Here is a 27,293-nt window from a genome sequence, read left to right on the forward strand (position 1 = left end):
CCCTTCTGCACAACGGTAAAGCTTATTTCCATAAAGATGTGTCCAAAGAGAAACAGCTGAAGTTTATTCTATACTTCATTCTCTAAGCATGTCATTTCTGCCAAATTATGTGGTTTAATGCCACAAATATATGACAATAGTTGAATTTCCCGGGTACTACAGTAGTTTTTATGATGAATAGTTCAGATGGTAAAATCATGGTGTCCTTGGCATTGATTTATTGACCCAAGGGGAAGGTTCTTTGAAGGAGAACTACAAATATAAATGACAGATTCTAGATTTACCCACAGAATTGAGAAAATTTAACTAATAGAGACATGGAGGTCAAGGTACCTGGCTCTTATTAAACAAGAATTCACGAAGGGGACAGTTTAAAAATCAAAGCTAAGAGATGATTATGTTTAAAAATTAATGTTCAGTCACCATATTCCTTAATGAGAAAACACTAAAATTCTTTATATCATAAAATTTTACTAAAACTTAAACAGAGAGCATGACCCCAAAAATAATCCCACTAATATTAAATACCAACAAAATGCTTTTTGATGGATTTCTACATACCAGAACCATTATTTTTATATATACTTTAAAAAAACACATTAAAATGGTTAGAGCACAGAGGCAATTGTAAGGCAGATCAATGTGATTTTATTCACAACACAAATTCCATTTGTGAGAAAGAAGCATAGATTACTTCTCTTTAGAAAGATATTTACTATCAAGCATACTTAGCAAATTATTTAGCTATCTAAAAAGATGTGATACCAATTGGTCATATTTTTATTTTTAAGTAATTTATATTTTTACAGGTATTCACATTATGCAATACTACACACTACGGCGACAGGAAGAAAAAAACATTTCAAATACAATGTTAAATTATCTGTTCATTGCACAATATGAAATATTCATTAATTAGCATTGAAATTATTACAGAGTATCTTATCCAACTAAAGAAAGGAAATTTCACATCCACTACAGAAGAAAAATAAGCAATATTGAGCCATAAGGGACCCAGTTACATAGTATTAAATAATATCTGAAGCTAGTTTGAAAGACATCCAGACAAAATACTTTTTCAAAAGTGAAAACCACAGCCTATAGATTAGGAAAATTTTACAGAAAAGAATAGCTCATGCCTGTCCTACGAGGCAACACCATTTGTATACAAGTGCCAAGAAATAAGGAGAAAGTTAGGATTTTAGCTGAGGAATCTAATAAAGCCTGGCATGAGGAATTTTCTTCATTAGTGTCACCGAAAGCAGTCTCTGTGTTGCACCTGAATACACTTTGTAATAGAATAAACATAGTAAGTTTCAGAGCAGGTCGTGTATACCTTGCCTTAATAGATTACACTTAATTTAGTACAATACAGCACGTCAAGTTTTAAAAATGCAAAATACACTTAATACACAGAATTTGCTCCCTCTGCTTTGCCTTAAAGAGGCCCCAAAGAGTCCATTAAACAGCCAGGGTTTTCTACTTATCGGAGCTGATCCCTCTCCTTTCCTGGTGTCAGGAGAACACAACTGAGATGTCACCACACAGAGCCCTTCCCCAATCAATACCCTCCCCCTTCTGTTCTCCCACAGAAACGGCAGTGTTCTGTCACTGTTCCATCTTGATTGGCTTTGATCTTATGCTAGTCCCAGTGTAGAAAGCTCGCATTCTTCTTAAAAGTGGCCTGCCCCTCTTAATATCCCTTTAGGGAGGCCCCCAATCCAAAACACTTGATGATCTAAGCTTTTTTAAAGTCTGTTTTCTGTTATAAACAGCAAGGACGAGGCCATTTTAGTTGCTTGCAAGAGGATGATGTTGAGTCTGTGCCGTGCCGACTCTCTCCGATCTAAATTCTCTAAACATTAGCTTATCAATCTGTGAGTCCAATGGGTTGAGTGCCAACAGAAGTGGATCCGATTTGGCATGGAGAGGTTCTACCAACTCTCGCAGTGTATTAGCCTAATATGATAAAGCAGTGATACAATATGATGAAAGACCTGCGAGTGCCATTATTTCCAAAGCATATTAGTATTTGTATTAGAAATACCATCATGCAATACCCATGAAGAGAAAAGAGAAAAATATGGCTAGAATTGCATATGGTTTCAATACCATAATGTCTTTCTGTTGGCATGCAAGTCTATTTGGTCATAAATGGCATACTTTTTGTTTTAAGCGTGGTTATCTGGAAACGCCAATCTTATGTACACAAAATAATACATAGCGCAGATACATCTTTTCCCACCTCTAGAGTTGTATATGCACATCTATAATTTTAATCAGGAAAGTCTGTTAAAAGTATTCTCCATACACATGTAAAATGATCAGTCTTTTGAGAAAATTAAACTGTATTTCTACACGAGATCTTTCCTCAAATTTATTTGATGAAGAAGTATGAGGAAAAGTTTTCTGGTCTACCTTCTATCTAACTACCCTGATATATATGCTACCATGTGCTAATTGGTGAGATAGAAGAGCCCAGCTAGTGTAGCTCCGATGAGGAGGCTGACCAATACCAAGTGAAGAGAAATGAAAAGTTCTAACAGGGTAAATGTGATGAAAGGGTGACTTTACACTTGAGCATAAGCCACATGCCAAGGAATTAAGAAACTAGAAGAGACTAAAGTTTCTGAATAACCCGAGAAACTAAGAACAACTGGGATAAAATAAACTGCAGTTGCTTTTAGTTCATTTTAGTTTGGATTTTGAGGAATCCAAATATTGTCACCAGGCACAAACCTGCAATATTTTTTCTTTCTAGCCTAGGGCAGATTTTTATCTACAACATCCCATAGTAGCTTTTGAGTTATATCAAGAAGGAACAAAGTTGGAAAGGAAACAGAGAAAGCACGTTGTTCATTACTACATCCCTTAGAAAATGGGAAGGGTGTGAGTAGCCCATAGCACTGTATCTAGAAAACAGGACGCAATGTCGTTTAGAAATCAGAACTAATTTTTATTTTTATATCATACTGTTCTTTTGTAGAAAAGGAGCTGGGAACTATGTAATCTTCACATGTAAGTCAAATGTAACAAAAGACAATACCTCATGTTTTAGAAAATTATAATATTGGAATGCTAGCTCTGGCTTCTATCACTTTGTTTCGTAAAGTCAGGGAATTTCAAACAGCAAAATCAGAGGCAATCTAATCTTGGGCACAAGGTCAGTTCTAAGTGTAGACTGTTCCTCATTCATCTATGCAAGTCAAACATTTTGTAAACTATTGTTTTGAACACACCCCTCCCCTCCTCTCAGAAAAAAAAAGTTACATAAATAGTTTAATTTCTAGTGCACTTAACCCATACTAAATGTGAACTAGAGCCCTGGTAATCAAGTCACGTTTACATTTAGGGTGTTGTTTCTATAGGATTGCTGAATTCTACTCCAAGAGACTAGAAACACCTCCTCTAGTCTCTTGGAGTAGAGCCTTGCCAGAGTACAGGATTGTGGGAGAGGATCTCTATTTCAAAATGACTACAGCTAGTTGCCAAACTGTATATATTAGCATGAGAGAAGGTAACTCCCCAGGGCAAGGGGTCTCTTCAATGAGCAGTAGTCAGGACCACTGGCAACCAAATCTCAGTGGGGTAAAGGTCTGCTCGTTAAACACACATTTCTGGGCCCTACCCCTAATCTATTGAATCAGAATTTCTGGGTATGGAACTCAGGAACCTGCATTTTAAGCAAGCAACCTGGTGGCTCTTGTGGCCACCGCAGTGTGAGATCTCTTGCTTCAGGCCAGTCACATTGGGTTGGGCCACACCGTGGGTACGGCTGGTTGGAGTGATGCCAATTTGTGTACTACATGTACAAGTAGTTTGTAAGTCAGAAAGAAGCCTTGTAGTTGAGCACATTACAGAATTTTATGTTTAATCCCATCATCAGTTTAACATTGTATTACATAGCTCAAATAATTTCATGGTTTTTGCCAAGGAGTCTGATAGAAATATTGTGGTCTACTGAGAATACAGCAAAATGAAAGAGGCCTTGGTGAACTGCTTGAATAAATTCTTTAAAGCTACACTTTTATGTCGTGTTAAATAGTTCCTCTTTATTTGTGAGGCAAGCAGAACAACTATAAAGATACTTCCAGACTCAAGCACATTGAATCAGCTGTATGCCTTGGTGTGTGCACTCTGAATGTCAAGTATGAGCAGCACCGGCAGGCCAGGAAGGTCTGATATGACGGACTACCGTGTTTCCCCGAAAACAAGACCTTGCCAGACAGTCAGCTCTAATGCGCCTTTTGGAGCAAAAATTAATATAAGACTGGGTCGTATTTTACTGTAATACAAGACTGGGTCTTTATCATATGATATGATATGATATATGATATGATATAATATAATGTAATGCCAGGTGTTATTTTACTATAAGACCGGGTCTCATATAATATAATAGAAGACCTGGTATGATATTCATTTTTGCTCCAAAAGACGCATTAGAGCTGATTGTCTGGCTAGGTCTTATTTTCAGGGAAACAGGTAGTATATGGCTAATCTAATACACTTGAACTCTAAAACACAAAAACAAACACCTTCATAATGACACTGCTCCATGAAAGCCCATCTTTGTCTTCTGTGAAGCTCATATTTATGTGTCTTTAAGTTTTTGCAAGTCCCTTTCTGGTCCTCAACACTCTCTCCTATTCTTTTCCTTTGTGTTTTTATTGGGATCTCTTGCTCTGACAAATTCATTTATCCCCACTTGAATAGTCAAAATATTCAAAACAGTTAAAATGATTTATTATAGTGACAGACTAATTTTATTCTTGTTTTTTAGAGGACAAGTGGAAATTGCATGTTCCTAAAAAAAACACAAAGAAAAACAAAAGAATAAAAACAACAAAAAACAAACAAATTATATGGCTCTAGTTTGTTTTCTTTTGGCCAATATCCTAACTATAAAAATATTCCCTACTTTTTGCTATTAAAATAAACTTCACTATTTACCAAGCTTTTAACCAATTATATTTTGAAGCAACAGCAACATATCTGATACCCCAAGAAAATCAGTGATTCTTCTGTTTGGCATATTACTTAACAAATATTTGTTGAGCTTTAACTCATAACTGAAACCTCCAATTGTGAGGCCACCAGCCCAGCTGGATAGAAAGAAACAGATCCTTTTCCCCTGTTACTAAATGTCTCAAGATCTGAAGGGTGAACCCAGATGTAATGCCATGTTGGCATAAGAATGACTTAATTCAGTGTAGATCCTCTTCCCATGGAAGCTCTTCACAGACTGAATCTATGCAGGGTATGTTGAGGAGGATGTTTCTTTCTCTTTTTGTCCTATGAATTTAAAAATCTCCTACTAAGGACCACTCAAATTATAAGCAGAAATAGAAATTCTAGAAACATAAGTTTTAGAAATGTAATCAGGCTTCTAATAATGTACCAAAATGAAATGCCTGAGGATTAGATTAGAGGGTAAGGATGGAGGCACAAACATTTGCAAGAGAATAATTAAGTTTGAATACAAAATTGGTGAGGAAAAAAAACCTTTTCCTTAATGAATGAAAGAGAAGAAAATATGTGAAAATGGAAATAAGTGCTTAAGCCAGAATAGCACTTTCAAGGATTCTTACTTCTGTCTGAATTCTAAGAGGAAATTCGGTTCCATTTACTCACTTCCATTATCAGTGAGCTTGGGGGCAAATTTAAGGGGAAAGCCACTGACTACTGCTCTTAAGCTGTTTGCAGATAACAAAGGTCAGTAACAGTAGACCTCCAAGCCTATCAAAAGTATCACTTGTGGAGCTCTTGGGAGAATAGAACTGTTTTGAGTGCTTTTCTAAAAAAAGTATTTGTTTAACATCATTATCTGAAGAAGCCTCCCCTACTTCTAGATGTATGTGCTTAGATTTAATTTTTTTTTTTTTTTTTTTTGAAAAACAGGAATATCGAACACCATGAATGATCATCAGTGATAATTACTTTTGTCAGTGTAAGTATTGGTTCAGAATGTCAGGACCAAGAGAGAGACTTGTTAATTGTGGCTTGAGTAGTAGCTGTCCGAATTTTGAGGGCCCATTTTCTGGTAAAGGTTGAGTTTAAATAAACAGGATATCAGATTTAAAAAAAATTTGTTTGCTTGCTTATTTTTTAATTTAATGCCACAGGGGGAAAGAACTGAAAAGTCTTTATTTTTATTTTTTGAATGAGGAGCAAAATTTTCATGAGAAAGTGTTCTTTTTCAAAATGAAGTTTTAAATAGTAAAAAGTAATATAGTTTGTGCCTATACTTATAGCACTTATGAAGATCTTTAATTAGCAATTCCAGGTAAAATAAAATATTTGATGAACCTAACCACAGGCAAAACAGATAAGGAAATACTGTTTCCATAATTAGTATGCTCCTCTAAATTGCCAAATCACAATTCCATCCTCTGTGTATAATTCACAGGAGAGAGTATTTCCTTATGAAAGTAGTATCTCATCTTAATATACCTACTGCTATGCTACGACCTCAGAGTGCCTTTAGGTCTTAGTTATTATGAGTATATCACACACTTTGGCTTTTTCTATCTGCATTAAAAAGCACTCTCTGAAATAAAGGCACACCTAAAATCCGCCTTAAATGAAGCTTATATATTAGCAACGATTGAAAAGGTCTTTTATATTTAATAGTCACAGAAGTACTTGATAGGTTAATCCAATTTACCACCAATTTATTTTCAATGAAGTGTCTATAGATATTTCAGAAAAATATACTATGGAATTTTCCACATTATATTGCCATCTCAAATAGAAAAGGGGAGGAATTTATTTTTATAGACATGCATTGTTCAATAAGGGTTTAATGGGCACCTGTGGATATATGTACTATATCAAATGGTAGGGATCAGTCTACAAAGATGATAGTCTGACTTCAAAGTGTTCATGGTAGAGTTGTACAGCTCCTTCCCCATTTCTGTCTTAAAATTTTAGTTAAGAATTATCAATAAAATAAAGCTCTACTTTACTAAGTACATATATACACATACATATATGTATATAGATTCAACTATATGACTATAATGTTATATACAATTACCCTAATGTATATTATATATAATTATACTGTATGTAATTACATTTAAAGAAGATAATTAAAAAATGAATGTATATATGTATGTATATATAAAATATAAAACAGCTGATTTCTGATGCTTACAATAGACTTTAAATATGAAGGGAATCATAATATGCCACCCCAAAATATGCCACTTTGGTATAAGGGTTATTTTGAGCTGAAGGTAATTAAGAAGGAGCAAACATAGAAAGATCTTTGGCTGTCCCCCTCTCTGCCTAAAGGCAGGACATAAATTTCCCTTTGTGAAGGTGTTCCTCCTCTTCTCTTCCATACCAGAACAACCCTTATCACTGGAGACAGAAAGCTGGCATGGAGATGGGTCTGCATAAACAAACCTTACTTAACTAAAATAACCTCTATCTTATGTTAGTTTCCCCCATATATTTATTTTCCACAAGTTAACACCCTAGAAGCCCAAACCCCTTTTCCTTCATCTTGTCACTTCTACACAATTTATCACCCTTTGTTAAAATGGTATTTAAGCCTGCAGATCTAACCACGTTTTTGGGTCTTCACTTCTTTTCAATGAAAGCCTCTGTGCACGTAAAACTTAAAATATTAACATAGAATAAAATTAATATGCTTTTTCTCCTGTAAACTTTTTGTCTATTTAATTTGCTAGCCCCAGACAAAGAACCTAATTGGGTAGAGGAAAAGTTTTTTCCTCTCCTATAAAACATTTAAATTAACTCTTAAACCATTCCATCCTAATTCATCCACATTTTAAAATGTTTCAGTCATTTTGAGATTATTAATAAAAATTATATTAAATTCAAATGAGATAACCTTAGTAAAAATATAACCCTCCCTGGTAAATTTTTCTTTCAGCAACGTGGATGCATAGTAGTTTATTGGCAGAATAGGTTGCTGTAGCAACCTATTTTATGATTAATAATTACTTGTTTTAAAATAATCTCTTTAAAATTCTTATTTCCAGATGAAATAGCTAAAGAAGTAACATGGCTGAAGTCTGTGACATGAACACACTACAGGAAAAAAATTATTTTACCCCCCAATATTTTAGAGATGAACATTGCATATTTTTAATTTATGAGAAATTTTAATCTCTACCACTACCTTATATGGTTATAGTAAAAGGATGTAATTAAATAGATCATATTCAGTCTGGATGATAATCAGTGTGAAGTAACTCAGTGATGAGAACCTGACACAACACTTCATCTGTAACTATGTCTGGTCTGCCAAAATGAAAAGGCAAATTGGGACCAATTACATCTTAATTGTTTTCTTGCCTATTTCTTTCAATGGGTTCTTTGGTCCTTTCAACCCTACTAGGACATTCTCTTTCCTACCTGATAAGCACTCTAGAAAGCAGTTCCAGTCTTACCTGAACCTTGAACCACTAATGTGATTACATGATAAAAATGTTTTCAGAACACTGATTTTACTTCAATGACCCAAGCTATTTAACTTGCCCATCACACTTGACTTGAATTCTCCAAACTGGACATTCTGGCGGAATAACAGGTAAGATTATCTGTACCTGGGGAGTTGGGGTTATAAAGAGACATTTTTATGTTCACTCCATCAGAACCTACTCAAAGTAAACAAAGGACTTTGCCCTGTATCTCTGTCAAGTTGCTGATCAGCACACGTGATCTGTGATGGGTAAATTTTGATGCTATGCAAATTATGCTTTTATTGCTTGGCTTCTTTACTAAGTAGACACTCAATGACACAACTTCTTAGTTCTTGAAAGTATGACCTAAAATAAATATTTATATATTTCAAATGAACAATGACATAGATCTTTGTGAACTTTTGCCCTATAGAGTCAACCCTCTTCTTATTCTAAATTCGTAAACTGTCCTCAAAGTACTGCCATCTTGATTTTGGTGGGATTACTTTAAAAAATATATTATTCAGTATCAGATCCTGTATCGTGATATCCCTCCAGATGAAATGAAGGGAAGACAGAGGTATTGATCTGCAAAAGTGAGTGAAATACTAAATTCTTTTCAACAAGAGTACAACAATAGGTGTGTGGGTGAGTGTGTGAGTTGGGAAAATACGAAACGGATTATAATCTCAAAATCCATCCATGTTGTCGCAAATGGAACTATTTCATCTTTTCTTATGGCTGAATAGTATTCCATTGTGTATATATACCACAACTTCTTTATCCAATCATCTATCGAAGGACACTGGTTATTTCCATGTTTTGGCCACTATAAATAAAGCTGCAATGAACATTGGAGCACATATATCTTTACAGATAATGCTAAGTGAAATAAGTCAAGAACCATATGATTTCACAGATAGGTGGTATATAAAACTGAAAACAAAGGAACAAGACAAACAAATGAAGAAACAAAAACCCATAGACATAGACAATAGTTTAGCGGTTACCAGAGGGTAGGGGGGTGAAGGGAGTGGTAGATGAGGGTAAGGGGGATCAAATATATGGTGATGGAAGGAGAAGTGACTGGGTGGTGAACACACAATGTGATATATAGATGATGTATTACAGAATTGTACACCTGAAACCTACATAACTTTACTAACAATTTGTCACCCCAATAAAGTTTAATTAAAAAAAAGGAAAAAAAGGAAAAAAAGAAAAAGTGCTAAAAATTCTTGTGCTACAAATTTAAAGACATTATTTCCTCTAATGCTGTGACATGCTGTAACATGATTGCAGAAGCTTGAAATGGACTTCTGCTTACTTTTTCTGGTTGAGCTTACATTGTTGATTTCCCTCCTTCAGTAACCTCTAAATGTTAATGCCTTATTACTAACCTCCTTAGCATACCAGCCTGACATTTGGGATCATTTGCTCATTAACAACTCTGGCAAGGAGGAACTGATTTGGGGCCAGTGCCAACTGAATTTCTTAGCAATAAGGACAACCAAAAATACCTTCCCTAGCAAAACAAGTGCCAAGAAAGGTAAAAAGAAAATTCAAAAGATGTTGTAAGAACCTAAAATTGTATCTTAACAGTTACTTATCAGAATTAATGTTTTTCTTTACCTCGAATCTGTTATAAATCTAATCTATCACCTTAATCAATAACGTCATATTCTCTCTTATTTTTCAATCTATAATTACGTGATGGACTATTTTCATAAATCCCCAAGGTTAAAGTTATCTGCATATTACGATATTTATTATATTTTTAGGTATTTAAAATGTATTATGCATATGACAAGAAGAAAAAATTTATTTTGGTAAAAATCACTATAAATCATGTTTGTTGGTGAACACAGTGTGATTTATGGATGATGTGATACAGAATTGCACACCTGAAATCTATGTAATTTTACTAACAATTGTCACCCCAATAAATTAACAAAAAAAAAGAAGTTAACGTCCAAAATATATAAGGTACCCCTACCACACAATTAAAAAACTAAAATAAAATAAACCTGATTTTAAAATGGGGAAAAAAAATCATGTTTGTTAGAAATATATCATGGATGTAAACAAATTAGAACATCCATCTTAGCAAAAACTGAGAAGTTTGAATAATGAATATTAGTATGCAATATTTGTTGTCTTGAAATTACTGGTTATTACAGTTTGGATCAGCAAACTCATCTTGCATTTGGGATGGAAGACTATGGTATCTAAGAACATATAAAGAATACATTTTTAAAAAATGGCCTATTACATATGTTTCATTTTTTCCCATCCTGACAAAATTGTATAGCACCATTCTTTTAAAGAAAATTTTACTAAAGAGTTAGAGATATGCTAACTCTCAATATTCTTATAGAAAAACACAAATGACTTCTGAGCTACTGCAAAAGGTTTCTAGCTATATCTGTGTTTATATTTAGCATCACATGTTGAATTTCACACTTACCAGGGCAATTACAGAAAACTAGAAACATACAGGAACTTCATTAGGGTGAAAGTTCCTTTTGCAAAATGCAGAAATGTCAGAAGTTTCTCTGTATGGTAAACTTAATTTGTATTCAAATATAGCAAAGAATTGCTAACTTCCTAATGTGAACAAAAAAAAACATCCAATTATATTAATAAATTTGTTTCCTATTTGTAAATTAATTCACAGCAACTTTATGGTGCTAGCTTATTCATAATACTCTTTAAAAATTAAGGACAATTCCATATTTCACTGAAGTCAGGCTTTTCCAGAATTCCTATTTAGTGTATTTGTATTAAACAAAGACTATGCTGCCTTCTCTACGGTGAAAAAACACAACCATCAAACTAGAGATATAAAATTGTAAGGCTGTGCACATCAAGGGGTGAATTTGGGATTCTCAAGTTTCACTTCAGACTTCCTTACCATTTCTTTTGACTAGTGTCATTTGTGTGTGTGTGTGTGTGTGTGTGTGTGTGTGTGTGTGTGTGTGTGGTGGGGGGAAGGGACAAACAATGATAGCAGCTATGGTATAATCAGTATCTCTATAACAAATGCAATCATCAAAAAACTCTGTAGAACTCTGGCCATTTTTTGTGATACTGGTATATATATACTGGGGGTGCCAAAAAATTGTATACAAGTGGACACTTTGGTCAACGTTGCTCAAGCAGTAGTTCTCCATAATCAGAAGCATGTGGATGCTGATGGTAACCACTTTGAGCATCTCTTGTCACTGCAGAAGTGCGACGTGACCTGTATTCATCTTTTGTTATCGGTATATATTGAATATTTCAATTTTAATACAGTTTTCCTTTCTTAAAATATGTATACATTATTTTGGCATCCTCTGTGTATGCATATATTACCACAATAAAATAAAAAAGAAAGAACACATTAGAATACAGCTATACTGGTGTGTATGATCTTCCATGGATAATTCATCAGCTCTATCTGGATGTGCAATAACTGAATTATAGTGATACATTATACCAAACCTTTCTTGTTCAATCCATGTATAGTTATGATCAAGATTCTAAAATAACTTTTCTCATACTGATATTATTGTGAGCAAGTACAGAACTAATTTAAAAGACACCAATACTGGATTCAGAAACAAATTTAGACAATTCCAAACTGAAATTCAAAGCAGCATTTTAAGACCACCATAAAGTGTACATTAAATGTGTTTACTACTATTTAGGAAAACTGTCACATAATTTGAAAAGAAACATTACTCCATACTAATTGATTATGCAGAATATACACCATAAATACACACAAAACCAGAACCTGACCAAGGAAAATGTCATCATGACATTTTCTTTCTCCTTAATGTAAATCTTCAGCACAGCACTAGGAAGCCTGTTTTCTCTTTGTGGAAAATCAATAAATCCTTCAAAAGCAGAAGCAGGAACTCTTCTTTAACAAAACAATACATTTTAATTATAGAAAGCCAAGGCTTTAGTTTTAGCCATACTAGGAATGGTTTCAGATCTTAGTTGTGTGGGCAGATCTGGTTGGTCCCATGGCAATGAAAAAGTCAGCCTGGGAAGTGGAAAGAACTGTGGTACACTGCTCCCTATAGAAACAGTCACGCTGAAATCAAATGCAACCTCTGTATTTAGCATCAACAAAGCTGGAAGCTCCAGTGAACTGGTACCTTACTTCAGGAGTTGCCATGGCATTCTCCTAAAAAAGGTGGATTACGGATACCCACATCAATTACTACTAAAGTTTCAAATGAAAAGCCAGAATATATGAGTTAAAAGTAGTAACTTATTCACTAGTTCTGAATTTGGTTTTCTTAACTAGGATCTAAGAGTTTAATAGAGGCATTATTGTTTTTACAAAATTAATATAATCTAATTAGTCTTCTTTTTTGAAAAATCCAAAAAAATAGCCCCGAACAATTTTTATTCTTCTTCAACTTAGTGTAAACATTCTGAAGGTAAATCAATTTAGTTTGTTAGTAATAACAAGGTATGATACTAACATTTGCATTTTGCTTTCCACTTTATAAAGTGCTTTGACATGCAATATCTTTTTTTTTTTAACATTCAACACTTACTATTTTCTAATTATTTTACTACAGCTTTCTCTACCTATTCTCTTGAGGTAATTTCCACCTACTGTAGCTGTATGGTAGAAATACAGATTGGTGTGCTACGGCACGTCTTCCCAACTTCACAGTTAGTGATGTCACATCACATTGGTAGCTTGAAACTGGCCATGGTAACATGGAAGCTGGAGAACCCCCATGTACTATCTTGACAGAAGATGCAGAAAATGAGAATTTCACTCGAGTTCACTTTGGTAACGAACTTTCATTTCATACTACATACTGCATGATGCAAGTGAGAAATTCGAAGTTGGAAACAGATGAAAGTGTGAATGTTACATTCTTTAATAGCTCCTTTCAGGGCACATGAATTAACTTTTCAGATTTGTAAGAGGTGATAGGAAGTAGTGTTTCATCACAAGAGAAAACACAGTAACGTAACCCACAACACGTCAGATTTAGTATCTGTGAGTAGGAACTGGGAAGATCAGTGGCATCTCCCAGTTTTACTCCTAAATCTGTGGCTGTTCTACCCTCTACCTCCACCAAAAGGTAAAAAAATTAAAAAGATCCTTTAGCTAATAAAAAAAAAAAGACAGAAAAATTTGGATTCTTTCAAAGAAGATGGATAAAGTGAAACTTGGAAGGAAAAACTGAAATAACCAAATTGGTCTCACGACTTAACCTTGGGAAGCAGCTTTTTAAAAAATATATTACAATATTAACGGCACAAATTAGCTATAAAAACAACATTGTCAAAGTTTAAAATACAAAGAAAGTTTTGACTCAAGTGGCAAAATTGTTTCACTGTTTATAGATGTGGTACATGATTTTTGGATATTGGTTAGTTAAAACTGAAAAGTATACTAATTACAATTTTTAGTAATAAATGGTGAAGTGGTATGCAGGTTTTTGCTTTACTTGATAGTATGGGGCATATTAATGGTGATCTTGACCTGCAATAATAAAACCTAAAAATGTAGGTACTTTTATATAGGATACACACACACACACACACACACACACACACACACACAATTTCGCTAAAATTTAACCTGAATTAAAATGATAGATCTGAGGGGCATTATGTTGTTGGAAACATCCACTCTGCTGTCAGAATGCCTTAGTCTGAATCTCAGATGTGTTACTAAGTAGCTGGGAGTCCTGGAACATGTTATTTAGACTGTTTCCTCATGTAGAAGATAAGGATTATAAATTTACCTCTTAGGATTGTTGTGAGGACTAAATGAGTTATATTATGCAGGGATGTTAAAATGGTGCCTTAGAAATGTTAGTATTCATTTTAAAAAGTTAGATATTATTTGTGATAGATTAATGTGTACAATAAACCTACAATATTTAAACAAAATGCACCAGACTATAGATATGTTGGCTTTTCCTTAGGGAAGGCAATTCTATTTTTAGCTTTTTTTTGTTTTTGTTGTGAAAAAATATTTTCTCTCTCTACATGAGAAAAGAATGAAGGATTCAGATGTATGGGCATGCCTGGCTTTGCAGATTGCATTTCAAGTCCTGACTACGTAGCATACCTTTATAGGAAAGATAAATCACCAAAATGTCTCCCATTCAATGGATAGGTATTGTCCATAGGAAAGATAAAGAGTTTTCCTGAGACAACAGTGAAACTAAAAGGACAAATACACATAATTCAATCATTCCATTCAGAATGTCCTTGATATCATTTTAAAAATTATTTTATTCAAAGAATGATCAGTTAATGATGCTGTATACCTGACTGAAATGAGTTAATTGAGATTTACTTTAGAATGGAAGTTGCAAGTTAAAACATCTTCAATTTTCACTTCCTTATAATTCAAGTTATGTTCATTGAATATATTTTACTAAACAATTGAAATATGTAATAATTCATATTAATATTAAAGGGATTTATTTCCCATTATCAATGGGTGTTTCCCTCTTGCCATTAGATAGTTTATTTTACATAGTACTAATGTGGCAAAGTGTTCCAGTTTTTTTTTCCTTTAAGATGCAAACATAAAAGAGGGATATTGAACAGTTGTTTTGAAATATAAGTGCCCTCTGTGTTGGATTTATCACATATTTCAGCTTGTCATCACGGTGAACCACGTCACCTCTGAAGTATTACAGCTCTCCTCCATTACAGCTTTCTTTCCTTTTCTTTTTCACTATGTCTAGTCTTTGATCTCATCAAGAATGCAGCCTCCTCCTGAATTCACTTCCTTATCCAGTCTAGACCACCGACTAGACTTTGCCCTCTTGTATATGCACTACACATACATTTTCCAGTATTCAACCATCTGCTTTCTGACTCATGCCTGGCGACTGAGCATGGCTAGAGAAAACTGTATATCCATGCTGATTGGCACCAATCTAAATTTATGTTTTCTGTCTTTTGGTCATTTAGGACTTCTTGGCAGACGTCTTATTAGTGCGTAGTTAGCTCAATTTCCAATTCCCCATTCGGGGTACTCCAAGCTTCCATTAAACTCTTCAAGACCTTCTCTACCTGTGGATCTTCCTTTGAGTAGTTAACTGTTTGCCTCCACATTTGCAGAGGGGATAAAATACCTCTCATCTGGACTGTTGAAATAGTGTCCTAACTGGTCTCCCTAGTTTACTTATATTCTCCCATACCAATACATCTTCTACACTGCCATCAGAGTGACTTTTCCCACACTTATATGTGATTACATCATCTTCCTACTGAGGTCTCCAAAGGCTCTCCATTGTGTGTGTGTTTTTTTAGGATACAATCCAAACTTCTAAATATGGAATACTGAATACCAGGACCTTCATATTTTAGTTCTAGTTCTGTCTCATCTTTTCTCACCTATTACTATATGCTGTATTTCTCTAAATTATTCTTTATTTTTCTTAATTTCTGCTCTTGTTGATGTTTTTTTTTTTTTTTTTTTTTTTTTTTTTTTTTTTTTTTTTTTTCCCACATAGAATGCAACCCCCTTTTCTTCCTGGTGAAATTTTACTCGTTGAGCTTAAATATCATATCCTCTGTGAGGTCTTGTCTGATTTCACAAGGTGGAAATAAGCAAGGCAGACCTCCTCTTAAGTGCTTTCGTGGAACTTAACATGTTCATCTTTTAAAACATTTAATATGCTGCATGTTTGTTAAAATAATTACATTTGGATGGTTTTTCTCTCCCTTATATGACAAACTTATTGATTCTGTGATTTTTTTTTCTAATTGAGGTGTAACTGACACATAATAAACAGCACATATTTAATGTGTACAATTTGGTAATTTTTGCCGTATGTATGCACCCATGAAACCATCAACAAAATCCAAAGGTGAATATATCCATTACCCCAACAGTTTCCTTGTACCCTTTCATAACTCCCCCTCCTGCCCATCCCCATCCTCACTCTATTTCTCAGGTAATCACTAATCTACTTTCTGTCACTATAGAATAATTTGGATTTTCTAAAACTTTGTATAAGTAGAATAATACAGTATGCACCCTTTTGTTTACCTCATTTCTTTAAAATCTTATTATTTTGAGATTCATCCATGTTATTGTATATATCAATAGTTTATTCCTTTTTATTGTTACGTAGTATTCCACTGTATGACTATACCATATTTGTTTACCCACTCACCTATTAATGTATATTTGGGTTGTTTCTCAAAGTATAGTGATGCTCTTTTCATTAAAAAACCCAACAAACTTCTTTTTTACTGTTTGGGTGTCATTGTGGATACTACTGCTATGTATTCAAGTTCACCACTCTTTTCTTCTGCAATGTCTAATCAGTTGTTAATCCAATTAAGCATATTTTTTCATTGTAGTTCTCGTCTCTATAAATTCTATATGGATCTTTTTAAAAAATGTCTTCCATGTTTCTACTAAAATGTTGCACACATGGAATACAGTTAACATAACTTTTTTATTGTCTTTTTCTGCTATTTGTAACCTCTGTATCTTTTCTGAGTTGGTTTCAATTTATTGTTTTTTTCTTTTTATAGTTCCTATTTTCCTGCTTCTTTGCATTCTTGTTATCTTGGATTGGATATTGTGGATTTTACTGTGGTGATGCTGCATATTTTTGTACTCCTATAAATTTTCTTGAGCCTTTTCTGAGACATAGTTAAGTTACTCGAGAACAGTTTGGTCCTTTTGGGTCTCAATTTTAAGATTTGTAAGGCGGGGCCAGAGCAATATTTAATCAGGGTTAATTATTCCCCACTATTGAGGCAAGACCCTTCTGAATATTTACCGAAGTTGTAAGTTTTTCTGGCTTGTGGGAACAGGCACTATTTCAGATCACTGAGTGCTATTTCCTCTAATCCTTTCAGAGAGTTCTTTTGCTGGTGTCAAGTGATTTCCTTATAAGCATGTGCTGATCAGCACTCTGCAGAATACTCCAGAGAGACCCTCTACAGAGCTTTGAGATGCTTTCTCTCTACAACTCTCTCCTCTCTTTGTCCTGAGGATACTAGCTGTCTTGGTCTTCCTGGATTCTCATATATATAGATATCTACATCTATATCTATATCTATATAGAAAAAAAATCTTTGTTTTTCCAGCACTTAGTAGAGTGGGTACTCAGGATATTGTGGCTGCTGCATAAATATTACTTGAATTGAATTAAATCACTAAAATACATTTTAACTTTGTGTTTAAGTATATAAGGTCCAAACTGAACACTGAATAAAGAGTTCTATTAAACAACTGGGTAAAATGCTTTACCTCACTAGATTTTCAATTTTAGTAAGAAGATCAATCAACTCCAAGTCTTTGAGATGAAGTATGTGGCAGAGTGGGGAACCTTAGGAAGATAAGTCACTGAGGTCAAAGAATGCTATTTTATGGCACTGTTATGTCAAGGAAGAATGATCTAGACCTTATATGAAGTGATAGCCTAACCACTGCTAAAGGGTGTTTTCTTTGAATGACCTAGATTGTCAAGTTATTCACATGTCATTCATATTAGGAGTAGATGAGGTGTGCTGAAATCTTACTAGACTCAGGATGAGTTTTTAATTACAAATATAGCCTATAAATGCATTGTGTTGATAGAGGTTGATTAGAAGGAACTGCTGCAAAAAAATCTTATCACCTTGTTACCTTGGGGAGATGTTGGAAGGGGTTATAGCCAAATTGCTTGATATGGGTTTATTGCTCTGTCTAAAATTTAGTTCTTTAAGATTTTGAATGACTAGGTTTACTACATGGATCAGGCAAAATAGATACCATTATGACATAACAATTAGTTACTGTTTTAACATTTTAAAATGCCATAATATATATCTATCCAACTCTGTATTTCCATAAAATATTGAAAATTTAACAGAAAAACAGTAGCCAAAATTTACCTGAAGATTTGAATGATTTACCCATTTGTTCATCCCATTTTCAACTTTTATAATATGACAGACTTTTATTTTAATAATCTATTTTGAAAACTACGTTGAGATTGTTTTAATCCTAAATAAGCATTCTCCAATCACTAAAAATATCTGATTTCTTGTTACATCAGTGGATCAATTAAGTGGCTTTTCTAAAGATTCAGTCATCTCATTAGAGACATTTGTGACATAGGAATTTGTATTATATACCTTTCTCAAAGTTAATGGTTAATCACTTTCATTTAATTGGGCAAAAACCTCTTGAATTATTGGGGATAATATACAAGCATGTCAGATATTTGCAATCTAAGACAAGCTCTGATTTTAGAAATTGAGCAATGGATAGAATAAAAGCTTGGTCAGGTACATAGATTAATACATCGCAATTCTACTTAACTCAGAAACAAATGGAATAATTCATGATAGAAAACTTAAGGACAGCCTATTTCTTTTCATATCAGAAAAGGATTCCATATTGCTCCTCATTCTTTAGCCATAAAAATTATAACTTTATAGGCACAATTATCATTTTAACTCCACTAATCTCAATTGCAATTGAGTTTTTAGTCACTAGCAAGATATATGACCTGTTAAAAACATCTGGTTTATGATTGCTTTTATGATTCACCTTTGGGATGATAATCAAGCCCTGCAAGCTTTTGATGATTGTCAAGAAAAACAAACTGAATTATATCTTTTTTTCCTTCTCTTTCTTTAAACTTAAGACATGGAATGAAATAGAATAGCTCTGCATCTTGTAAAGAAAAAAAAATTATTAACTGGCTTAAAGCTCCTAGTTTTATGTCAATCATCTCAATATACTGAAAAGATAGTTCTGAATTTCAGCAATGCATAGGACTTCCTTACACATTTCAGAAACTGAAGACTGTGATTTGATGCCCTAGCAGAACTATTATTGATCCTTAAACAGTGAGTCATTCATGTGTGAGTAATTTGGCTGTCACATTATCATTGTTGGGTATATTTATTAAACTCTAAAAACCTGAGAGTCATTTATAAACTCACTGCTGAAAATAATAGGTGGAATTGCTAAATTTTAGCTGGAATTATAGGAGAATAGTTATCCCATTCTTTTTTATTCTCCATATTATAATTGATCAGAAACCAATTTTTGGACACCCATGTCTTTCTTCTTCCAACAGTATGCAGTATTTTTAAGCTATAAATCCCCAAAATATTTATTAAATATTTATTTAGTCTTAATTCCATGACAATGAAGTGCATGTTATACACCTTGTTTAATACACACATGCCCAGTGAATTATAGGCAAGCCATTTTTGAAGGGCTAAATCTAGTTTGTTTCTACCATCAGCTAGGCTAATTATTGAGTTGGGAGAGGTATATCACTGGCTGTGTGAAAAGCTCAAGGAACATGGATAGTGTAGCTTACCACTACTTTTCATTACATCATACATTATGAAATCTTACCGTGTACTATCCAAAAATTATAATAAAAGGGAACACCTTCAAGAAATAGCCTTGTCTTTTATGGACAGGTAGCACATATCTAGCACTGGATACATTATAACAAGATAATCTAATAAGCAGAAATACTCAAAAGTCATCCCATTAGCTTTTTAGAGCAGAATTTGGTAGTACAGCTTTTTAATACCAAGACATTATTAATTTATATAAAAGGGCTTAATACAGAGAAGTTTGAATGCAAATTGTTCCTATAATTTGAAACTATAGTTTATAGGAGATGTGAGTTGGGTTATAGTATAGAAATGGTAATTCTTAGGAACCACTGAATGGAATTGATAAAGGAATATGGCTGATCAGGGACAGGACTCCAGTCTAAAAAAAAAATAAGTTACTAGAAATCTTTGGTGTTCTTATTTTCTTACCCTTACTAGATTCTGTAAACAGCCAAGGTCTGTATGGTTCTAATACTCTATCCTGGTACATTCTGGTATTTATTGAGGGATGCAAGAACAAAGGATCAAAATCTTGCAAACTGTCATAATGAAGTCACCTAATTTTTGTTGCTCCAGTCTTCCTATTATTTTCAGAACAAAAGCTGGTGGATCCGTTTCTATGAACCCTTATGAAGATGAAAAAATATATCACGACATACCCTGAGCTCCAATACTTTTTGCTTGTCACCAATATACTAACTATAGGATTTAATGCATTAAAAATGAAAATGAGATTAATACATGTAAGTAATTGCTGCGTGCATTAAAACCCTGATAATTTCATGTCTGAAAAATATAAAGAAATAAGTAGAATCTATTTGAGATCTAACACCGAACAACACTGAAGAACTAAGTGGCACTCTAGCTATGAAGGGGACTAGCAGAAACTCTGTAATTTTGTTTTTGCTTAGTGGCAAGGAGAGAAAACAGTCAGATATGGACCTTAGATGATAAGAAGTATGATTTTAAAAACTTTAGCCAGACAAATATGATTTTTCAATGATCAATAGTTTTTTAAAAATGAAATTCTTGTAATCCAAATGTAAAGTGTCCTGATGAGAGAGGGAAAGGAAAATGCAATTGAGGTCATTGTATTGCAAGTAAATTCCTTAGAAAAAGCTTCAGTTTAAGGAGGATTTCTATAAAAGATGGAAGAAGAGGCTACTAGAAATGAATAAGCAGAAAATACTACCAATTGCTTGTAACAAGAGTGCCAAAATGGCAAATGTTCAGCTGAGGCTTGTGAAAAAACTGAAGATAGAAAGAGCTTTCTTAAAAAATTTTTTTAAGAAAAAATAAATGACAAAAGAAAGCTGAAGCATATGGTTTCAAAGATATTTTAGGCTTTTCCTACAAAGAGAAGAGTCTTCACACTAAGAAATTAAAAAACTAAATACTTTTTGTAGTCTAAAGGACTACTAAGACTCACTTTGTGGTCTCAGTGAACCAGTAGAACAATCTTAGGAACTGAACAAACTTTTTGGAAATTAGCTTAGGGCCACTGGGAGAATGCCTTGAGACTTATTGCTTAAAGAGCGAGTTCTCTTATTCAAACAAACAAAGCCAGCATGGATTCTACAGAGAACACAATGATAAACCTGATAAAGGTACATTGTAAAGTTTTAGAATAGATTATGATTGGGAGGAGTTTCATTTTTAAATTTCAACTGAAGGACCAAAATGGATTCAATAAAAAGGAAGCATTTTAAAATGGCTATTTTTTTTCTGGACAGTATCTCTAGGTTGGGAGACAAGAGGAAAGTCAAGGGCAGTGTGTCTTGCATTTGATGAAATTTTGCATGATATCCTTATGAATAAAGTACTGTATTATGAACTGAATGGTATTACCATTAGGTGAATCCAGATAAGGACTTCGAATGGCTGAATGAAATTAACGTATAAAATTCCAGATTGAATGCTGTAAAGCTCTGTCCTTGCTCTTTTCTTCTTTAAAATGTTTTCTTTAAAAATGTTCTCTCCTTAATCAATGAAGCAGTGAAAAATAGAAAGGATGCTTAGAACATTGGAAGGTTATTTAATAATAAGAAGGATGATTGATACTAATAGATGATAAAACTGAGACGCCAAACTTTCTTAACAGGATTGAATACTGCTGGGTAAAACATGAGAAGTTAAAACTTTAACAGAAATAAACATAAAAAGTTGCATTTAGGTTAAAAAATAAATAAGTGTGGGATGATATTTATGACTTGGTAACATTAAAGCATTATATTAGCCAACAGTGGTTAGGTTAAAACTAATGTAATCATGTAAACAAAAGTATGGTGTTTACATCACTCTAACAGTTCCAATATACTTGACATGGGGACACTAAAAAGAAACAAGGTGTACAGATGAGGGTAACCAGGATAGTGAGTTATCTAGAACTCATGAAATATGGGTAAGTATAAAGTTAAGGTGATTATATGTATCCATCTCAGAGATGAGAAAACACAAATTATGTTTGATAACACAATTCCACTGTATAATTTTAGAGATGCAAATGTGCAAGGCATGAGAGCAAAGGTGAGGCCATTTTTCTGAAGAGTACCATAAAACCTTACGAGTTAGAAGAGCCATCAAGGTGAACTATCCCACTAGCTCAGAAAGCCCTGACTGGTAGCTGGTTTTCAGCCCCTTCTTAAACACTGTATAATAGGGAGTCCACTAAACTGACAAGGTCATTAACTCCACTCATGGGCAAATGTAATCACTGGAATGTTTTCTCTCATATCAATCTAAAATCAGACTCCTTGTACCTTCCATCTATTACGTTCTCTGGAACGTTAAAGACTATCTTATCCCTGTTCTACATGTCAGCCTTTCAAATACTTGTTCTGGATTTTTCTAATTTGCAATGTCAAGATGCATAATAAGTAGAAAATTGATAAGAAGTCAGCTTTTGTATCAATACAAGGAAGAACTTTTTTTTTTAAGGAAGAACTTTTTAATTAGAGCTCCCCAACATGGAATGCCCTGTCTTTGAGGCCAGTAGGCTCTGAGTCCCAAAAATACTCAAGTGGAGTCTCAGTAAGAATTTTTCAAATATATAAAACATATTTCTGTATTAGGTGGGAGGTTGAATATTTAAAACTCTGAGTTCTATGGTGAGATGGCTAATTATCATGCACATTTACATACAGCATGGCACATGTTGTATGCCTACTCCAATAAGAAACAATTTATCTATTAAATGAACTGTTTACCTTAATATAAAGAATTTTCAATATAGTATTTACCAGAGAGAGACCACCCACAGTAACACATACAAAAAAAGGTGTTATGTATTTAAAGAAGCATTCAAAGTTACGGTTAAGTTTTTGATTAATTATTCAGCAAAGATATTCAGCATCTGTACAGAATTATTTTTGGAATGGTAAACATCTTTCCTATCTCCAGTGCTGAGGCACAATCCTTCTAATTAGGCTAATAAAAGATCATCATGAGACTTACAAGCCAGGATGCTAAATCAAGAGATGGCTGCCCAGCAACTACACAGGGTGTAAGAAGACAATAGAGTACCCAGTGAGGGGTGGGGCTTACTACTGTCACAGTTGGCAGAAGGGTTGTATTAAAGCCACACTGATTCCAAGCTGTCCCTCCTTCCTGTTCTCTTTAGAAAAGGCATGAAACCCCCTTTGTGTTGGCATTGTTAAAGAAAACAGCAGAGATGCTTGGAGGAAAAGGTATAAAGTTTAAGTTTAGTGATATTGAAGTTATGGGCTATTTTCTCCCACCAAGAATCCTAAAGTGACTGCTTTAAAATATGCATTTCATAATGAAAAAATTTGGAGATCTTAAATAGATCTTAGGAATTAAATCAATATACTCTATGAATTATTTATCAAAAGAGAAATAGCACAATAAAAATATCATATTCAAAATCATGGAAGACTAGGGATTATAAATGTGAAAAAAAGTAAAAAACTCTTTAAAATGTTAAGGTTCAATCTCCCTAAAATAGACATACAAAATACAGTATAATTTTCTGTTTTTGACACTTTGCTAATATTAATAGCTTTTTCTGATAATCACATTCTGTATTAGTTGTACTATAAAATTAGGAAGCCTCTTCTCAAGTACCAAGAAATAGTAATCTAAAAAGAAATACTAATCTATGGTCAGTATATTATGTCAGTATAATAGTATGGCCAATATAATATACTGACCATAGAGTAATATTTCTTTGATGATTGAGAAGATACTTCCTAATTTTATAGTACAAATCAATTAAGATTATTAGACATTTGATTTGTGTTAATCAGTACAGCTGAGTAACCAGAAGGCATTTTCCCCAACCATAATGTTTTAGGAATGAGCCAAATCAGAAATAGCTCTAAAAGTGATCTCATCTAATTTTAACCAGTTTTACAAATTTTGCAGAAGTGGTAAGTACCTTAAAATGAACATATCTATGTAACTTTACTAACAATTGTCACCCCAATAAACTTTAATAAAAAAAATAGAAAAAATAATATCACCTATGTAGGGCAATAGATAGTGACTGGCATGCAATAAGCACTCAATAAATGCCAGCTTTTAAAGAGCTGAAAAAATATTACCATATCTTGTACCATCTCTCAAAGAAACATTTTTATAATATTATAAATTGATTACTAGAGAAAATTATTGGCACAAGGTAGCAAAGATGCTGCATACTTTGAATTATTTGCTCTGTTTCATGTTATCAGGAAGAAGAAAGATCTTTTTTATTTCTCAAGGATAATTTACAAATTTTTGTTGTATGTACACTTATGGAAGAGCTATATACTCTTAACATGTATTAAATAAATAATATATGTCCATTGAATGAATACGAGTGAATGAATACATGCTTAGAACTAAGGATTATATCCTGATACAGAAAACCAAAAGTAAAATATGGACGTTTACTTAACCTTTCAGTAAGGTAAATCTAGACATTGAAATGTTAGGGAATCCATGACTAAGAATGTTAAATAATTTGTAGCTCTGATATGAATCAATGAGTTTAATAACTGTCACTCTTATTTTATTATTATTCTACAACTTCTGTGCAATAACCCAGAAAGTTGATTTTATTGGCACACTTTATGTTTGTAAAAGAAACAAATATATATGAAATTGTCATATTGCATTCCTGAGACAAGAACGTTCTAGAAGTTCTCAAGTATGAGGTTTAAATATTAAAATATTTTTTTATGAACAACTGTTGCTTTTGCACTTCAAATATATAGTACCGGTCACTTTTTCCTTATCAGATGACATATTGATGAGAGTATTTTTCCATTAAAGGAAAAGTTTCAGAGTCTAATAGATTGAGCTATTAAGACCACATATTAGGGTTAAGATGTGCCTATGGCTAAACACAGGAAAGTCTGAGAGGCCAGGAGAATGGAACTTGTGAGAACACTGGAAAAAATAAGTAAGGGAGATAGTTTAGCAGAAGGTTTAGTGTTTTATAACTTGAAGTCAAAAGCCACAGGTAAACTGACCACCAGACACAGTGGTTTGGAAGTCCATATGTGAATTCTGCATTCTGGCTTTTGTAGGCTAGACTTGCTATATTTCTTATCTGGCTGGCCCTGACTTAGCTGTTTTCATCACAGAGCTTTGGGATAAGCTGACATTATTGGAAGCCCTCCAGAAAGAAGGCTGGGGAAAAGCCATATGGCACCAAGGAATGAGGCAGGTAGGCAAGGAGCTTCTGATATATGAGTATGGGGGTGTGAGTGTGTGGGGTGTACATATGCATGTACAGACTACCATTTCTTTCTTTTCACATTTCTCTTTCTACCATTTTTTAAAGGGCCAACAGGTCACTGCTGCATTTTCTAGGGTGATATATGCTGGGTTCTGAGGGGATGTGTAAGTTATCTCACAAGGCTATTGCTTGTATCATAACTAAGGTCGTATCAAAAATATTTCAGAGAAAAAACTCTTACTGAAAGCCAACTAAACCACACTTCACCTCCCTATTCATATTGAGTTACAGGAAAAAGATATATGAGGAAAACAAATTCATACAAGAATTAAATTTTAAAATCTTAACTTTCCACAGAAGTTACCTCTGGAAAGTAAAAAGGAGAGAAGATTGCTTTTTATGTTCACCATTGTTTTTTTCATTCATTCATTCATTCCTTCATTCATTCATTCAGCAATAAGCAAGTCACTACTTTTCAATTAAACAGCAAAAGAATAACGTGTAGGGAAATTAAAAACTTCCAAGGTATGTTTTTTTTTTTAGGGGTTTTTTTTTTTTTTGCTTCTTTTTTTTTTCTTTTTTTTTAATTTATCGGGGTGACAATTGTTAGTAAAATTACATAGATTTCAGGTGTACAATTCTGAATCACATCATTTATAAATTACATTGTGTGTTCACCACCCAGAGTCAGTTCTCCTTCCATCACCATATATTTGATCCCCCTTACCCTCATCTCCCACCCCCCACCCCCCTGACCCTCTGGTAACCACTAAACTATTGTCTGTGTCTCTAAGGTTTTTTTTTGTTTGTTTGTTGTTGTTGTTGTTTTTTACATAGACGTTTATCATTTATATCCCTCACACTGTGCACCCCCCACCCCCCCATCCACTATCTCTCTGAAAAACTTCCAAGGTATGTTTTATGGAACAATCTTATTATGTCTTAACCTACCATCTTTCAGCAGTTTGTAACCATAGGAGGTGGATTTCAAATGCAGAAGGAAAAAAGTAGGCATTTGTGACCTTCAATTTTCTCTGGCAAGGGTGACCAAGGTAAAAGGAGACAGAACAGGACAGGTCCTCATAAAATAAGCTAGAAAGTCTTCCACTGAGAAATTGACAATATGCTCTGTTAATGACGTGAAGAAAATTGGTTTGCTTTTTTGATGTGTGAAAATAGTAACAAGTAATATTATAGCTGAACCCAATCATCTTTCTTGGTAAAACAAATTGTAAATCATAACTTGTCTTACCTATACTGGTGAGGGGTTGTTATCCTTTTACGTGAGCTTTAATTCTTATCTGGTCACATCTTCTGCTAGGTGACTCTGTAGCATCCAGAATTCATTCTTTTGCCATTTAAATCGCTTCATTACTTATTAAAATTCCTGAGATTATTTTCTTGGCTGATGTGGGACTACTGGTTATTCACTAAAGTACAGGTTGCAATTTCAACAGTTTTTACAAACGAATCAGGATGAAGCTAGGTAATGGGAGACTTCCAAGGGAGTCAGCCTTCCTTCCACAGGCCACAACAGGTTTTGGTAGGGAAAACAACTGCTTAGGTGTGTTGGAAGAGCTGTTTTCTAACAACAAACTGGTTATCTCACAGGTCATATTTTTGTGGCCTTCATCTTTCAAATGGGAGTAAAACAGGTAGGAAGAAAATGGTTTTAACAACAGAGAAGGTGACTTACATAAATGAGCCACAATAGGAAGAGCAGTAATTCCAGTTGTTAGCATCCCAGCTTTGTGGCGCTCACCATGAAGAGCGCATGCTGAGTGCACGCTGAGTGCATGCAGGCCTGTCTTTCC

General features: G+C 33.9%; 1 protein-coding gene across 6 annotated transcripts in view; it reads right to left on the reverse strand.

Moving 5' to 3' along the window:
• The window catches only part of CNKSR2 (connector enhancer of kinase suppressor of Ras 2), a 296,636-nt gene that overhangs the window by 9,682 nt on the left and 259,661 nt on the right, over nt 1-27,293 (reverse strand). The window contains exon 20 of one of the 6 annotated variants that reach the window (XM_033106652.1): nt 763-1,959. The exons of 4 other annotated variants lie outside the window; for them this stretch is intronic. In XM_033106652.1, the coding sequence (XP_032962543.1) occupies nt 1,955-1,959 (5 nt within the window). In that variant the 3' untranslated portion in view covers nt 763-1,954. Of the gene's footprint in view, nt 1-762; nt 1,960-27,293 lie in introns of those variants that run through there. One more of the 6 variants, XM_033106648.1, reaches the window with a different exon arrangement.

This window comes from Rhinolophus ferrumequinum, chromosome X (genome assembly GCF_004115265.2).
Source record: "Rhinolophus ferrumequinum isolate MPI-CBG mRhiFer1 chromosome X, mRhiFer1_v1.p, whole genome shotgun sequence".
NCBI classification, from domain to species: Eukaryota; Metazoa; Chordata; class Mammalia; order Chiroptera; family Rhinolophidae; genus Rhinolophus; species Rhinolophus ferrumequinum.